The 18,918-nt window shown below is 39.4% G+C and overlaps 1 protein-coding gene across 1 annotated transcript; it reads right to left on the minus strand.

Annotated features, from left to right (window-relative positions):
* Positions 1–659: 659 nt before the first annotated feature.
* On the minus strand, positions 660–16,537 carry gas6 (growth arrest specific 6). Its single transcript, XM_022767884.1, has 15 exons — positions 16,030–16,537; positions 15,645–15,805; positions 13,001–13,025; positions 12,829–12,891; positions 10,169–10,291; positions 9,012–9,131; positions 8,095–8,217; positions 6,777–6,898; positions 5,980–6,098; positions 5,102–5,291; positions 4,834–4,998; positions 4,580–4,748; positions 4,194–4,333; positions 3,899–4,100; positions 660–2,932 (listed from the first exon to the last, which is right to left on the minus strand). The coding sequence occupies exons 1-15, from the start codon at positions 16,103–16,105 to the stop codon at positions 2,778–2,780; spliced, it is 1,953 nt and encodes a 650-aa protein (XP_022623605.1). The 5' UTR covers positions 16,106–16,537; the 3' UTR covers positions 660–2,777.
* Positions 16,538–18,918: the final 2,381 nt, after the last annotated feature.

The raw sequence follows: 18,918 nt of genomic DNA on the forward strand, positions 1-18,918 counted from the left end.
TTAGGCTACTGTTGCACTACATGTCAGCATTTACCTTTACTCCCTCATTACCACTTAAATGAGCTTGCTTTAAAAAAAAAAAGAAAGTTTTTCAGTTGCCTGATAATGTAGCCTAACTCATTGGCGTGGAGGTTATCTCTTTACCTTGGGAGTGATTAACTATTCTAAACTCAAGGTTCACCTACTACATATTTTCAGAGCTTTTGAACAAATCCTTTTTAAGCACATGTAACTGCATCAGTTGTCATCATGGGTTTTATTAAACATCTGTCACGTGATAGGTGTCAGAGGTAAAGTAACCCCTCATCAACTTTCTCAACCACCACCTACAGAATTAAATGAATAATCCAGGATTTTCATGAATTCAAACCCTGTATTAGATGCTATTTATGGTTGCCACTTTTTCCAACACTAGCCATTCAAAGTATTTGCATTCTATAATTATCTCTCTATTTGGTATTTTTCATTTAGTTAATGGCAGAGTCCACCAATCCTATGCTGGATTAAAATACAAGGAATTCACAGAAACACTATTATAGTGAGTGGTTAGATGAAGAGCTTGTTTGGCTGCACTGTAAACAGATGCAACAGTTGGTTTAAGAGGTGTTACAATGTCAATCACATATACAACCACTTGTGATCACATGACAGATGTATTGTATTTATACTATGTGAAGATACCATAGAAACTTCCATTTGCTAAAGAGCGTTTTTTACAAGCTGTATCGTCAAAAGCTAGTTCAGTAAGTAAACCTTGAGTTTAGGACAATAATGACATGTCACACACGGAGCAGGACATGAAAAGTTTATCTTTAACATAACCACACAGCATACAAACATTTTTTTTGAAAATACAATTTTACTCTATAATGTTCATACAACTGCTTTTATTTTTGTTTTTAAATAGGATTTTCACTGTTGAAGGAAGTTAAAACTCAAAAGGCAGACTTCTCTCAGCATTGTACACATACTGGCAGTTAACATGAAAAATAAAAACTAAAGAGAAGTTCAATATACAACACATGATTAAAAAAAAAATTAAAACGTCAAGCTCTATATTCTGGCATTCATTCATCAGAAAACTAGAAAACGAAACATTAGAGAGGAAAGTAAAATAACACTGGAGCCCTTTTGGCATTCTCAATCGCAATGCTCCTCTGACATTCTTTGTTTTTATTGTGTTTTGATTTGCTCAGCACCTATAAAATGAAAAACTCAGTCCCTACAGAGTTACGGTACTTTGATCCCTGGCTATTGCTCTCACAGTCTCCCAATTCCCATTTCAAGAAAAGAATCATGGATTAGTGTTTAACTTTGGATCAACTTAAATGTGCAGAAAACCTCAGTGAGCATAAGGTAGTGTTTGTTTTTTGTCTTCTATAAAGCATTGTACAGTCACATTATTTACATATTCAGTATTTTACAGCGCACTCTTTTTACTTTCAGTAGCTTGTGTGGTGCGATTGATGCAGTGCTCTCTCTCCTTCATGGAGCGGGCCCCTTCCTGTCTCCCTGTGCTTCTGTGACTAATCTATCATCCTCAAATTGTATATGGCAGGTATTAACTGTGAGTGGGTGATTCTGAGGGAAAGAAGGGGCCTTTGTGATGAAGTCAGATTAAAGATTCTTGAGAATCAGGTTGTCGGTCAGTTCTTTAACAGACTGTAATACTTCAAAATGCACAGGTGGAAATGCATAGTGTGTTAGATGTAATGAGTACAACATTTCATCAGGAAAAGTGTTAGCTCTGTTTGTGTGTTACAGTACTGCACCTTTGTGAAACGGTTCACCTGTTTAGAGGGAAGCTGTCGAGAAGTTTGGGTTGGTTATTTTTTGTAGGCACACGGTTGATTTTTAAGGTTGCAGGCAGACATGGAGTGCTGCTTTCGTCGAATGGAAATCAAGAAAATGGCTTCACGTGGCAGTCCATTTCTACCTGCAACAATGTGCAAGGTTTTCTACAGAACACAAAGTTGTGCCTAATACCACACCTTCATGCTCTGGTGAAGGAGGGCATTCAGCTTGTTAGGAGCAAATAATATTGATTTAGTCCCCAATCAACCCCTAAATCGTTATACACCAAACACTCACAAAGATCTGACCACCTGTTTGCACAGTTTCTCGGCTGATGTAGGACTTTTTTAGCTGGTCCCCATTTTTTTTTTTTTCATTTCATCAGATTCTACATTAGCACTTGATTATTTCAAGCTTTGTGAGCGTGGGCCTTAGGTGAACTGGATGTAAGCAACATGACCACAGCTCTATCAGCTGAGTTGCTGCAGTGAAGAGTCACTCTGCCTACAAAGTTCCAGCCAGATCTGCATATAAGCACAGGATGCCAGGCGTATGCCAGGCACAGGATGCCTGACCCAAGACCCACTATTTAACATAGATCTGGATAAGGCCCTGTGTGTTCTTGTGGGCTTACAAGGCTGTGATACATGGGCAGTTCTTGAGGCAATGTTGTGCAGCATTTATTCCCAACTCTTCTGCCTAGTACAGGGGATGTTGCCCATTGGCTAACTAACTAACCTACTGATTTACAATACCGTGAAAATCCCTGCAAATGCCTCTAGGAAGCAGTGCCATCACAGTAAAAGGACAGGGTGATCCTGGGCTAAGGCTCCACCTGCACCACAATACCTGGGTCTAGTTTTTTTTACATTCCAATCTAAAACATCTCCCCACTGCTCAAAGCTTTTATAAATATATTGGATATCATCCCCATTGCCTCAATCAACTGCTTATGGATCAATTTTGGCAGAGTGACACGCTGGTCACTGGTGAGAGTCCAGCAGGGGGCAGGAATGTGAGCGGATGTCGTTGTGTTTATGGATGGCCTGGTCCAAGTCCAGAGACTGTCCATTTACACTGACCTCCATACATCCACTGTAGGGCGCTGACACCAGTGTGGACACCAGAGGAATGTCATCTGAGGGAAAAAATGACAACATGTGAACAAGCAGAGAACATGACGGATTGTGTGGGTGCCTTAACTGTGACCTAACCACAAGTATGTAAACAGTATTATTCAAAGTGCTGAATCTGTCAGACTCAGCAAACACATTAACCAACACTTGGACCTTTAATCAATATACATGACTATTCTCTTCAAGGCACTGTCTAACAATTTGGCAAAAAACACAAAACCCATTTTATATTTTCTTTCCAGTTCAGGGAATGTTGGAGTAATTTCTGGCAAAATTATTTACTCAGTGCAGAAGTGACAACTATGGTTTGCTACATACATATATATTTATAGCACAAGTTAACAAAGTAAGCCACTTATGAATTTGCATAACATCATCTTCTCATCGTTCACTGGGTGAGGTAATTTATTGTTGACATGTGTTGGATGTTTTGGAGACTGTACAACACAGTCATTAACAGAACAAAGGAAACTGTGACAGAGTGTTTAGAGAGACTGGGCAGAAAAACCTAAATTTTAGGTTATTCCATTGATCAGCTCAAGAAAACTGGATATAAGAAGGCTTGTGTGGCTTTGCACTTTAAAAATGTGCAAAATACTTGTTTTGTTTCTGTACATATTCTAGACCACACATTTTTCTTTACAGAAGTAAAATGCATGAATGACCTACAATAATGTATGTATGTTTGTTAAATGACAAACCTCTAATATTCTGAAAAAAGAAAATGTCTGACATTTTTATTTTTCAATGTATGAATCAATTATGACACATTCATTTCCACCTTAGTATAAAATCATGTATGCCAGCTTTAAATTCCTGTTTCAATAATTAGGAATTTTAATTACTGATAATTTATAACCATGTTCTGCTCCATCCAAGGTACTTAGTAACTTGTATATTGTGTAAATAAAACCCTTCATAACAAATAAACAACATCCTGCAAAATGTGTATACATGTGTGCCCTCACCAGGGAGGCCTCCTATGAAGGTGCTGGATTGAGACAGGAGGTCAGTAGGAACTTGGGTGTCTTCACTTCGTCCAGGCTGGCCATCGACCAGCAGTAAGGTTTGGTTGCCTGAGATTGTCACCTGGATTTCATGACTCTCACCATCACACAGTGGAGCAGGGGAGCTGGCAATGATGGCATCACCTGCGGATACCAGAACAAACTGAAGGCACACAAAAGGTCAGTTTTTCAAGTCAAACACACAGTAACAAACTAATTTCAAATACATATGCGGGTTGAGATTTAAAGAGCTCACATCTCGCCATTCATCGGTGCCAGGATGATAGTCGGCCAGAGCGATGGAGAGAGGGACTCTGTCCTGGTGCACAAGTACAAACAGCACTCCGATAGCAGATGTTGGACGCAGTTTCAACTGGACACTCAGGTTCTGTGATTCTGAAGTGTGGAGAACAGAAAGTTAAGAACAGCAAGTCATGAACTTTATCGACAAACAAAACCTGGGCAAACTGTTGACAAAAGTGTAGTGGATGGCGGAAGCCAACTCATAGTTATCCAAACAAATGAAACATTGACTAACTGCTTCAGGAAGAAGAAATTAGACTAAGTTATGCAAGCCCCCAACATGCTATGCATCACTCACACACACACACACACACACACACACACACACACACACTGTACCATAGCTGATGTTGAAGAGAGCAAATCCTGTGCCGGGATAGTATGCTCCAGGATCCTCTGTGCTGAAACACTGCATGTTGTCATTAGACCGAATGGTTTCTTGAATGGAGGTGTCTTCACCTGTCAGCCACCGCCACTCTTTCATACAGCCGTCCAAACGTGGGTTCACCTACAAAATAAATACAATTGAGAAATATGTAAAGAACATTTCCTTTTGTTTTCGAGAAAATACACAAGCATGTGCAAATAAACACCTGATTGACGAGGCCATCCTCTCTGAAAGGGACTCCTCCCACGGTGAGGTTGAGTTCATGCATGCCTTTCTTTAGTGTAAACAGATCACCATTTACTGCGATCTTCATGACAGCCTCCCTGTCAATCTTAATCACTAGACTGCGGCCCTGCTCCTCCACCGAGATCTGATGGGAAAATGAGACATTTGGGAAGCTTTCAATAAGCTACTGAAGCTACTGTAGACAGTGCATTACTTTCCATGATGGGCCCTTGCCAGAAACCTCTAACCTTTCTCCACTGGCCGTCATTGACGATGGGTCCGCTGCTGGTGACTCTGCTGACTATGCCATACTTCAGCTGCAGCTCCAGCTTCCCTTGATGCATTGCCAGTACGATCCAGGAACTGTTTAGGTGACCTCCAGCAAAGAAGATCACCCCCTCAGGATCGTAGGTGCGGAAGTCGAATTCTGCTGAAAAGCTAGAAGTGGTGGAGATGGAGGTATGTGCATGTGTGTTTGAATGATTAAGTTAAAATGAAGAGGTAAGGTGGGATACATGTGAAATAAAAGGAAAAAGAAAAGAGAAGGGAGAGAAAGAGATGGTAGATGAGAAACAGGAAATTCCTTTTAGTGACCAAAATAATTTTATCTTTTACCCACTCTGATAAAAGTGGCATTTTCATCCCCGCTAATATTAGAAATTATTTTTAGAATTGCTGATATAACTTCACAAAGTGACTATGTATGGTAAAAAACAAGTTCTCCTTTAAGACCTCTGACCAGCTGAAGCTTATTGTTTATAAAAAAGTAGTAAAGTAATTATTTTATCTTCTAATGCATTTAAAAATCAACAAGCAAGCAGAAAGTTAGGTAACATGGTTCAAGTTCAACATTTTTCCTCAGGAAGCATTAGGATATTTTGCTGCAAAAATACTTGACACTTACAAACAAGTCTGGCAAAAAGAAGTTGCGATCACTACACTATTTACATATACACCATTCACTGCTATGATAAAGCGAGCTGGAAGAGGTGTGATCACTCCACTCAATCATTTGTGTGTCTTTCCACTCAGTGTAACTAAGGTTTAAATGTGGGGCAAGTGTGATATGTTTGTCAGGAGACAATCGTTGAGAGTGTTGAACATTAAGACAGAACAATTTTCTCACCCAGTTTGAATCCTCCTGCGGAAACGCAGCCTCACCACTGGCACACCGCTGAACATGCGGCCCAGGTAAAGAGAACGAGAGTTCCTCTTCAGAGACGGCGACAAACAGGGAGTTATAGGCTGGAAGAGAAAACACAAACAACCACCTGGAGATAACGTATTTTGCCACTTCATTAGAACCAGTATACAAGCTGCAGCTTGACTCATACAACAGAGTTTCTGAAGGGTTCACCAAGTTCAATTTAAGACTTTTTATCACAAAGAACGCAATTTAATATCAGTTTCATGAGTCTAGAAGCCAAATTATGAAAGTGTAATGGAAAAAAAATAGAATTCAATGTTACTTTTTTTAGCACCTCCCAGCAATATAACAATAATTCATAATCACCTGGACAAACAGCAGAAAATGGATGGATGGATTAAAAAATAAAATTGATTAATTCATGTAAGTTTTTTTCTAAAATCGACCCTTGACCATTAAGAGACGATGAGCCTCCTAGGTACTTTAGTCAGCGGTAGCCACAGTGACTTAAGGTGCTGACTGAAACAGAAATTGATTAAACAGGCTCCTGCACACACAGTCCAATCCCATTTTTAGTTTATAGGTGTGTGACATCTCCCAACAACCGGCAATCAGATATAAAAAAAAATTATTTTCAGTTTCATTTTGGATGTACAGATACCCCATCCAAATGGTTTAACAGATGCTAGAAGTTGCTTACGATTCACATTTTACAATAAAAGTGGAAGCTGAAATCTGAAATGGCTGGTTAATATGCAACAGTTAATGTATTTCACCTTACAGCTCCTGAGGTCCTGGCTCAGCTTCATGCCCTGACGACCATCACAGAAGCAATGGAAACTCCCTGGAGTGTTCAGACACTCCTCAGCACACACACCTGCCATGCACTCATCCACATCTGAGAGGTGACAGAGCAGGTTGAAGAAATTAAAGAGGAGGAGAGATGAAAGTGATGACTGGGGTATAAAGGGTTACAGAGAAGCAGACAGTTCATGAAGTTATCAAAGCCACATCCGTGGTGGACTTAGTCAAAACACCAACTTTCAAGGATCAAAATAACATCAGTTCCACAAGAATGTATGAAAAAAAAGAAAGAATCTGATTTCTTTCCCGTCAACATATCAGGGAATGCAAACAACACTTGAGTCAAGTGGTCTTTGACGATGACTGGGCGGTATCTCCCTCCTCCATATATAACCTTACATGGCCATGAGGAGGTTGGCTATAATAAATGTTAATTCTCTGAGGGGGGACACTGAGGTTATGAAAAGTCTGGTTTCCACTGCAGAGCAAAACACAGCACACAACTGATTAATGACTGAGTGAAGTCTTTGTCCATGTTATGAACAAATCTGATGTTATGATTACTTTATCTTATTGTGTAATCTTATTAAATAACAAGACAACATTTTTTGGCGTTATCACTGGTGTTCATTCTTGTGAATTAGAGTGTATGTTGAGCAGTTTTTATGTAATCCCTTACTATGCACTTTGGGAGGAACATGGGATATAACCTGTTTGACATATGTAAGATCAGATTTGTATATTTTGAGCTCTTATTTACAGTCATTGAGCTCCAAGGCTACCTCAAGATTTTGCATGATTTCACAGATAGCTGTCATGGGCCTTTAAGTTACGGGATGTGTAAAGCATGATTTGGTGTGATTAAGATAACAAACACTTCTCTAATCTATAAACCTATGGCATGTCTTCTGTGTTTGTAAATTCTGACCAGTGCATTTCAGCTTTTCCTCCTCTGCTTTGCTTTTATGACTCTTTCTGTCCTGACCAAAGTTAAAATCAAAAAGACCCTCTGGAAATTACATTATGCATCAAAACAAGGTGAATCACAGGGTCAGTCTGTGTATTTCACTCCTGAAATTAATTTGGAGACAGACTGGACAACAGTGGACAGTGACCTGTCACCTACTTATACAGAATGTCTCCAAATTTCTTTGCATTCCTTTCCTGACCCTGCAACACAGCTGCGTCAAGTCCTGCTGAGGCTGAGGCTGCTCCTCAGTCGCTTCTAATGAAACTATGTCTGTTTGTGTGTGTGTGTGTACATTTTATTGTGTGTGCGTCCACACTTACCAACACAGCTCTTGGTTTCATTGTCGTAGACATAGCCAATATCACACAAGCAATCATAGCTGCCATTCTTATTCTCACATCGTGCTGTTCCACACACACCTGTGTCCTCACACTCATCCACATCTGAAAGACATAAAATGTGGTTAGATGGACACATCAAAGACTGGTGGAAATTCAATACCACAAGAAAACCTTAAGTCAACACCTCAGCTGAAAGGACATGATATGCAGGGGTTTTGTTTGTACCTTTACTCATTAGTGTCAAAAAAGACACAAATAGAAAATTCTTGTCCTGGTTGATTAACCACTTCAATCAAAGTTTTCCCAATATTAAAATGAGCTTTAAGATTAGATCAATAGATTATTCCACCCTGCTTTTCAACATCATTTACAGTACACAATACATTCAAGCATTTGACTGAAACTCACACTTAACACTGAAATAAATATTTACAACAAAGACACTATTTTTAGAGGCTGCACCATCAAATCAAATGGAAATTTCTAAATGTCTTTATCCTAATTTTATGCATATTTCTCTGTGGAAACCCCAAAACTTTAAATGTCTGTGGGTTTAAACAATTATTGCTTGTGCAACATGAGTTTGTAATGTACAGTGTTTTTGCCTTAACTAATGAATTCATTCTTTATGGACTTCCAATCATAATCATGCCACAAGACAACAACACTCTCATTGGATTACTTTAGCACCCTCAACTGCAAAAAAACTCACACATTCAAAATTCTTGAAAATGAATTGAAAATATTCATATAACAATAACTGATAAAATACAAATTTTAATAGTACTATGTGGATTCAAAATGCAGACTGACTCAGTCAAACAGTGCTATTTGCAGCGACAGTACTGACATGAGTACAGTTGTTAGACTACGTGCATCTATGGTTTGCGGCTTACCATTACACATCTGGCGTCCTACCAACATGTAGCCTTGGTGACAGGAGCAGCGGTAACTGCCCATAGTGTTGTTACACTCATGCTCACACCCTCCATTTTTCCTGCTGCACTCGTCGACATCTGCAAATAGAATGGTAGTACAGTCAACATGAATGCAGGAAAAACATCATCATGGGTTGTGTACCGCATTGGACTGTTGGGCTTGTGTTAAGATTTCCCATAGTAATTTGGGATCAGGTTGAATTGAACATAACCAGTTGTGAACATTAAATAGTGGAATTCTGAATAGGCGTGGACTGCATGAATTGTCAGTTTGAAAAGCTCACATAATTATCCTATGAATTTGTACTTTGTTAAACGCCTTATGAATAACTGACACACTATGTCATTGTGGCTGAGTGTTGCAGCTGAGTGTTTAGGAGAAGTGCGGTCGTCAAGTGGAAAAGGCTCAGACCAAGTCAAACTGAATCTGTTTTGGTTTCCTTTCACAGTAAGGTGGCAGGATGAGTCACAGTGGAAATGTGTGGAATGACGGCTGTGCCATAAATCAGAGAAATATGTTTCTTTCTCCCTCACAGTGTGTGTGCATAAATTATGTATGCTTTCCACTTCTGCTTATACACTTAATATTTGTTAAACTTTCTTTCTAAAAGTGGAATCCCTATTTTTTTCTAGAGGAGATGCAGCCTGTTCACATATCTGTACATAGTAACTAGCTCTGACCTCTGAAGAGACTCATGGATTCCTGTTATGAACTCTATAACCACAGTTCCCGTACATGCAGTTCATATTGACCTGACACACCATTTATGCATCATTCATAACAGCAGTAGTTGGATATTAAGAATGCATGTGAACAATAACAGTAGCAATTGTAAGATAAAAGTGAAACAAAAACACAGGAAATTGAGTTTTGCCAAGGTCAAATTAATTACAGCTCCACTAAGATGTCCACTGACGAGAAACAATAACATTACTTGACAAATATGGGACAAAAGTGATTCCATCGGTGGATGGGACAGCAGTTGGCTGTCAGAAGCAAGGCCAGACATCTATCCAGAGACCCTTGAAATGACACTGAATGATGGTGCAAAAACTCAACCTCTGCTGAGCTCCAGCTACACACTATGTCTCACTTTCCACAATGATGACAGTACCTTTCTCACATCTGGCTCCTGTCCAGCCTGTAAAACAGTGACACAGGAAGTCGCCCTTTTTGTCCTCGCAACGCACCGTACCTCTTTCATTACAGGGAGAAGGAGAGCACTGGTCTGGAATATCTGTGAGGCAAAGACAGACAGACAGACGCAGAGTATAAAGTGTTAATATTGTTTTAAAACTGAGTCTGTACAAACCGGATGAATTCAGTAAGTGTAACTGTAAAGTGATACCAGACAGAGGAAGGGCATCTCTTATGTTCTGCATATCAGGAGTTCAATATAAATAGCCTAATGCTGGCTAAGCTCTTGTGCCAGAGATACCCTAATTCAGTCCTTCCCAGCATACCTGTCCTGTAGCAAGATCTTATGGATATTGGGACATATATTCAACTATCTGTACATTTCTGTTTGTCCTATTTTTTCAATATTTTTACTTGAGCTCTCTTTCACTGCATGCTTATGTAAGTGAGCAATGTGTAAATCTTTTCTCTCCCTGTACAGTATCCTTTTCCAAGCAGAGAAGTCTGAGTGCTCAACAAGTCTGGGCATGTTAGCAGAAGTTCAGACAGACAGAAAAGGACAGTGCCTGGAGAAAATGGGGGGAGCAAGAGAGCAAGCTTAGTAAACATATGAAACGCAAAGGTACAACTTTCTAATGAAGCCATTTTTCATTGGATGATAATCGCACAATACAGTACTATGTATATTAATACTACATCACACTTTCAACTGTGAGATGTATTTTTTGTGATTATTTATATTATCAGTTTCCCATAATATTTCAGAGGTTGGGATTATGTACATTGGCAGCAGAGTCACCATAACTGACTGTTCTCTAAAAAAAAACTACAACGCTGAAAAACATTTAAGCTGCAATATCAGGTTACATTTTCATAATGTATTAGTCATTCTGTTGTATTGGGCAATCATAAATTGAAATCAACCTGAAATAGTACATTGATTTGAAGATGATTTATTTGTTAATGATAACTGCATATGTGCATGAATAGGCTGTTTTGCGTCAATTCTGAATAAATACAGGCATCATCTAACTTTTTGTAAATTTGTCATAAATAAATGGACTTTTACGTACACAAAGATTCGTTTGTACACTTAGAAGGATTTCGCTGCTTCAAAATGAGAGTTTGAGACATTTTTATAAAAGGTTTTTTATGATATACTGTTTTCATTTAAGTTGAAGGCAGCTCCAACTAACGAATATTTTCAGTACTAATATGACAATTACTTTTTCAGCCATCCAAAGTTTACAGAGCAGCAATGATTTATGTCAGACATAGGGAATGCTTACGAAATGCTACAGAATGGGAAAACATTGTGTTAAGTTGTGTGTTATGTTGTTAATGATTCTATTTGTCTGCAGAGCAATTCACAAAACACCTGAGTGTTTTGCTGACTGCAAAGGGAATAGAATGGAGGAGTGGGAAGAAATGCATCTGCTGTGCTTACAATGACATCAACTTTTGGCACATGCAAATATTAAGCCAAAACTGTAGCTTTCCATAATGATCCATGTTTGTAACATCCCACGTCTTTAATATTATATTAATGGAATTAGTGGAATGTCACGATCTGCTTTGATAAAGGTATACCACCCCAGGGTTCCCACACCTTCTTAAACATCAATTTTAAGGACTTTTTGAGGACTTTCCAGGCCCAATTTCCTCAAATTCAAGGGCAGAAAACAGCACATAGTTTGAGACATGGATCAAGGTTAATTACTGTAACATAATTTCCATTTTTGCACAGAATATATATAAATACAAGCACTTTCAATTACCCATGTCTATTTCTATCTATTTTCAAAAACTTTCCAGCCCTTGATTCCCCCCCTTCCAAGATATCAAGGACCCATGGGAACCATGCCACCCACTCGTACACTGCACTTAGACAGGGGACAGATGGGCAGAGATTTGCAGTGAGAAAGAGACAGTGTGCTGACAGATAGATAAAAAAAAGGGAAGGGGGGGGCTACAACCACCATATCTTTAAGTATTACAATGCTGCAGCCCCCTCCCTCCCTCCTCAGCAAAGCCGGGTTGGTCCAGGTCTCTTGTATCCTGATGCAGCAGAAATCCTGTGCTCCACTCACGTCAGACTTTTTTTCCCACGTCATTCCTCCACTGAGCCAGCTCACGAAGATGCTGGTGCAGTCACGCACAGTGTGTGGTGAGGGAGTATGTGACGACTGAAGGGGTGTGTTACTCATTCACCAATGTGCAGCATCACTGTAGCAAAGTGCTGCAATGTTACTCACAGATACCTGAGCTCACGCACATATAGCACACTCACATAGTCAGTTACGTGTGTAACACTGCAAAAACTGACCTGGAGTTGACATAAAAATTCTGCACCTTTTCATCATATTTCCTTCTTCTTCCATATTCTACAGAGAGAGAGTGTATGCCTCAGTGTGAGTGTGATGCAGAGCAGTAATACTGCAGTGCAGCCCAACCCCACACTACAACTAGGTGGCTGTCTCTGGATGTAGTAATACTTGCACAGTGAAAGACAGAAAGAAGAAGAAAGGAAGGGTAGGTTAAAAAAAGGGCTTTCAAGGACTCTATAAACCCGTCCACAGACCTACAATCAACACGTAATGTGAAGCTGACAGACAGACAAGAGGGGATAAAACCTACTGTGGACACAAGTGACCAGATCCTGTTTCTTCTTTTCAGAGTCTCCAAACTTGTCCATACAAGCTAGACAGAAACAAAAGTGAAATTAAAATGAACAGATTATAAAGATATAATCTGAAAAGATGGCTGTTATGAGTAGAGATGAAGGGTTTTAGTCAGAATGATAACTTACCTAAGTACTTGGGGAAAAAGTAGTCCTAAATCAGGGAGAAGAGAGAGGGATAAAGTTACGTAGGCGTATAAACAAAAATCTAAACAGAACAGGATAATCTAAACAGATGCTTGCAATTAGAAGGGAGGTTTCTGTTAATACTTGACATAATCTAGGATTTGGTTTTGTTTTATGCCTGATCTCTGTGCTCCTATTCATGGCAAAAGTGATTCATAAACAATCATTAATTTCAAGAGTTGCATTGTCCATGTATGTGTGTAGGTGTGTGTGTTATATCGGGACAGAGATTTCAGTATTATTAGTCTGTCATCTGTGTGTGTGTGTGTGTGTGTGTGTGTGTGTGTGTGTGTGTGTGTGTGTGTGTGTGTGTGTGTGTGTGTGTGTGTGTGTGTATGTGTGGGCTCTATCTAATGGGTGCGGCCCTTTGCCAGGGGCTTCCTAAGAATTCTCTGCATTCCTGATAGTTGTAGCATCCCTCCCACCTGCTGGCTGCAGTGTTCCTTCACATGTAGGTCAAAATTTAGGGGGATGTACCAATGTAAAGATTGTATCTGGAGGCATAGATACTTTAGAGATCTTATGCTGCAGTATGAGCCGGATGCAGGAAGCTGAGGTGAAAAAAGGTGATTTGTAATAATTAGTAATCAGAATAAAGTTTACTGAAGCCAGTCACATGTTACACGGCAAAACCTGATTATAACCCTGATTTGATGGTCAGTCATAGAGCAAGTTTTTGGTTATTATTAAACTTGTGCCCAACAAGTTTATTGACTATTCATCCCCCTTTTAAAATGTTGCCTAACAGATGAGAGACCAGAAACTTGGAGTGATAGCTTTCGTTGCCATGGATAATCATGAGTATCCAGGCAGGAACACCCTACTCTTCCTCTCTCTGCAGAGCCGGAAAGCTGCAGCAGAGGAAAATGCAGAGTCAGAGATGGGCTCTTTGAGAATGAATAATGCAGCTATGAATGAGACTGCAGCTTTGTGTCACGACATGGTACAAAACTACAGGCACACAAACGCTATTCTGCTGGTGATGTGCGTCCAGCTGATTCAAACTCAACTAGAAGGCACGTCACCCAACTTCACCTTTTCCTCTAAACCCAGCTCAACTTTGCTTTAATCCTCCCTCCCTCAGCGTCTATGTCGCTCCACTTGGCTAATCTTACAAATAATCTCTGAATCATTGATTGCCACATTCACTCCCTCTTTGCTAAAATTCACAATGCCAAAATGTAAAAGGTCAAAGTGACTGTTGAAGAGCACAGCATCACCAGCACTATGCTAACAAACACTCCCTGCATGTGCAGTTAAAACTTCATTTGAATCTCTGACTTACAACTCAAGCAGTTAAAATCAAACAAAAACACTGTCAGGATACACTTGTTGCTGATATTTCTTGACAGCTCATATTTTTAAATGGGTTTGGGCAAGAGTCTTTACAATAACTTATGTTACTGAATAACAAACACACACACACACTGACACATGCAACACACCCCAAACAGATGTCTGTTAAAAGACTTAAAAGTCTGCACTCTCAGCCAGTGAATGAATACACCTCTTGGCTCAATAGCCCATGTTCCACGTTTTCTGACACATCAGGTTATTTATATCTCCGGAGCTGGTCTGCATATCCAGCACATGTATTACATATTCAATAGGCTTATGTATTCACATGGATGGAAAGGCTGATCTGCACATTCGTGAATGGAAACTAATCTGCAGTAAATATTCCTGAGCACACACAGTGCAATGGATTTTGTTTGTTGGTAAACTTAAAACAGAAAAACAGGGTTGGAGCATGTATACTGATTAGTGTGGCAATGTGCATTGGTGTGTTGAATGAAACCCATTTCTTGCACAGAAAACTGCTTATCAGCTCCCAAAGAGACCAATCAGAATCAGAAGAGTTTGCTTGCATCATTCCCATGCATTTGTGTATGGAAATGTAAGAGTGGGCATGTGTAGGCATACAGCGATACAGGTGATGAGAAGAGAGATGGAGAAAAGATATCCAGGTGTTACCCATATTTGGCAGGAACCTGAGCCAAGCAGATCTCCAGCAGACGGGGCCAAATTATATCAAACAGAAGACTGTCTGTGCGAAGGGATAGTGTAGGGATAGCAGCGTCTTCTTTAATACTGTATTTCATAAACTAAAGCTTAGTCACACTGACTCATTGTCTGTCACAGAAACAAACAAAAAGAGCAGACAACATGCCAAGTCCTTGACATGGGAATATTATGTTGCAGTGATAGCTATCAGCATTCTGGACTTATTGGAGCATAAACACCAGCAGCCCAGATAATGAATCATTAGTCTACTGTCACATTACAGCCATCAATTTGAAGTCAATATGAACATGATGCCAACAACGGACTTTGCAGCTTTATGGTAAATAACAAATACAGGGTTGCAAAAATTACAGTATATAAACTAATAATAATGATGGTGTTTTAATCATCTTATAATAGTTTTTGCTACTGCGGTGCCTAAGTAGAAGAAGCCTAATATGATGTTATGACAACCATGTTCTATTTTTTGTAGGGGGGTGGGACCTGCATGCAACCTGGACTGCAGAATACAACTTTAAGCGGTGTTTTGGTGCTTTAACTAACTTCTTGCTGATATACTCACAGTCTCCGGGTCGTTTTCAAACACTTCTCTGGCCTCCTCTTTGGTGCACCTTTCCTCCACACACTCCCTCTCCAAGTGTCCCTGCTTCGTCTCCTCGAAAACCTGATTAGCTCTTCTGTGTCTGCTCAGAAACTGGTTTGCCTCTTGAGGAGACAATGAAACTAAAAAAGGAAAATACACTGTGTTAATTACCCTAGAGGAATAAAAGAAGGTCAAAGAACTCAGGAGTTGAGCAATATGTGGCTCCCAAAAAACGAAAATATTGAAGAGAGGTTGCGAAATAGCGCCGTTAGTGACGCTTAATAAATCATCATCAGCCACAACACAAATGTCAAAGGGGACTTAGCGAGCTAGCTAGCCACCTAGCATGTAATTGTTTACTTACTGCTGTCGGACCAGCGGACAACCAGCAGGATTAGCAGGGCTGCCGATGAAAGGGACTTTGTCGGGGTCAGCCGCATTGTTTAACCGCTGTGTCTGCGCCAAGCTTGAGAAACTTTCTCCCGTCCCGTTTCTACTGTCCCCCGCTCAGCCTCTCAATATCTCCCCTCGTCTCTCAATGTCACCGCTGTTTGCACCAAGCCGAGGCTAACGTTAGTGCGAAACACTGCAGGTATTCAGGTACTTCCGACCGTTGGCCGTTAACGTTTTTGATGTTAAATCACTGTCGCCGCGGAGCGTTGCAAGCTAAACTGTCGTGTTTCTCCCGCATAACGTTAATAACACGGGCAAGTTAAGCGACCGTCCTCTCTTCTCTGCAGTTCAGCTCATCCCCATTGCAGTCTGTACTTTATTTTCTGACCCTCTTCTCTCGTGTTTTAGCCCTCTCTGGCCGGAATGAGTCCCCAGTCTGCGGAGAAAGACTGCACGCCTCTGAGGGGGAGTTGCTCTGAGAAGTGTAGGCAGGAGTTTGTAATGATGCAGCCTTTCAGACACCTCTCCCCATGGCCGGATCAACTTCAAAAGGTGGGGGCTGGGGCAACAAATTTGTTTTTGGGCCCCCACCATACATGATAGTTATATTGTGTCCCCAGACACTCAGAAACCAACATGTAATCTGGAGCTGTAGGCCTAATGATGAATCAGACAATGACAGAAAAGTCATTATAGTATAAATACCAAAAATGTACTGATTCCAGCTTCTTAAATGTGGATATTTGCTGGTCTCCCACACATTCTTGGGTTTTTGGTCAGACAAAATGAACCAATTTGAAAATGTTAACTAGGCTTTTAACACACTAAATCAATTGATTAGGCTACTCTAGAAAATAATTGTCAAACGTATCAATAATGAAAGTAATAATTGCATCCTTATAGTTCTCTGATGGTGGATTAATACCTTGCCAGGGGTTTTCTGTGTGTGAATTACTTGACACAGAGAAAAAAAGGGAAGCTATTTAAAAAGACACACCTTTACAAAAAAACAACCACAATATAAAATAAAAAAAGTTAAGATTTTCAGATTTTTAGAGTACCAGAGACACAGAGACGGATGGAGGACCTGTAATAGTAACAGAAACATTTTATGGTACAGTAGCACTGAGGTGCATAACACAAGAGCATTGAACAAAACAAATGAACAAAATACAAAATGCAACATACTTTAAGAAAATTCAACAATATTTCAGAAAGCAGAAAAGATAAGGACAACAATTCTTCTTTGTGAATGGGCAGCACCAAAGTCAATTAGTAGATTACCTTTTCCAACCCATCTCGTTGTTTGTGAAATGAGTTTTCTAAAACATTGTTGTGTGCAATTTTGAGGTATTAGTTCTTTACTTGAGTAAAGTTTACTCCAGTAACTTTTGATACTTTAAGTATACTTTGATAATAATACTTATATTATTTTTCTTGACAAAAATTTTAATGCAGGATTCTCACTTGTAATGGAATATTTTTAAATGATGGCATTATTATTTTTATATAAGTAAAGGAGTGATTCTTCCTCATCTTCAGAGGAATCAGAGCTGTCGTTACACATCTTAAAAACTTTCAGTATGAATTTAAACCCATACAAGTCATTTTTCTTTCAGTTTTATTTCCCCTAAATCTTGACTGAAAATCGGTTTTAAGCACCCTTTTCCTGTTCTAACGAACTAATTTCTCATAAGTTCAGCCCACATTTTGCTGTTTATGTTTCACTTGCTTTTCCTCAGTATTCCCATTTCTGCATCTTGGCCATTAGGCCACAGTCTGTCATGTGTTTCTGTTTAATCATACACAAGGTATGAGGTATCAATAAAATTGCATTTGATAGTTTTGTTCCTCCTAATATAGTGAAAAGTCAAGACGAAATGTTAAATGAATATTGATAAGAGATATTGTGACGTGTCTGAAAGGTTGCTGCATTATAATTGTGTAAAGTAATGTCTTAATGTTACTGTAAATGTTAAATAGTACAAAAGGGCTATAACAAACAAATTAGTGTAGTGGTATAGTGGAGATCTTCCAAAAAAAAGAAGAAGAAATCACTTGATGGAAAACAGACCATCAAGTGATGGTTAGACCTGGGTCGCACAGCTTTGAAAATAATGGCTATGTAACTGCTATATAAGCAGTGCTGGAAAGAGTGGAACATAGTGTTCCTTACATACAGTTGTGCACATGGCACTAAATGAATTGTCAATGGTTGTCTCATGTCATTGTTATTGACTTGATGCCTGCAACTACAACACTGTCAGTGAATGAGAGACTGACTTTAAGGACTCATATATTGTTTAATAGGCTCGAATACGCAGCATTATCGTCAATATATTTGAAACTGTGCACAAATGTACAATGGCTACCAAAGAGCCATTTTAAATACAGAGCCATTACTTTACATGTTTTTCTCTATGAAGACATCTTCCTGTTTGGCTTTGTTTCTGACAAGAGGGCAGACAAATGCAATATAGAATTTCAACAGTATCAAAATAAGGTTGCTTTGATATAGTTTTATTTTAACAAACATAAAACAAACAAAACTGAACAACTACATTTAAGTTATATATTAAAGATACCTTGTTTTATATACAAGACAAATTCTGGACAGAGGACAACCAGGAGAACCCTGAAGATGAGGACAGAAATAGAAGAATGTCAGAAGTTGTACTAGTCTTACAAGACCAGCCATAATGAGAGGTGTATACATCTGGCGAAAACCATAGTGGATTCTGGGAACAATGAAATGATAAACCATGTTTCTAAAAGTTACTACACTTCTTCAGGAAGGCAGAGCTCCAATAAGAGATGGTGATTCAATCAAGAACATGCAACAGAATTGGATCGAAAGCCT

The sequence above is a fragment of the Seriola dumerili genome, unplaced genomic scaffold, assembly GCF_002260705.1.
Source record: "Seriola dumerili isolate Sdu_G_001 unplaced genomic scaffold, Sdu_1.0 BDQW01001299.1, whole genome shotgun sequence".
Taxonomy (NCBI): Eukaryota; Metazoa; Chordata; class Actinopteri; order Carangiformes; family Carangidae; genus Seriola; species Seriola dumerili.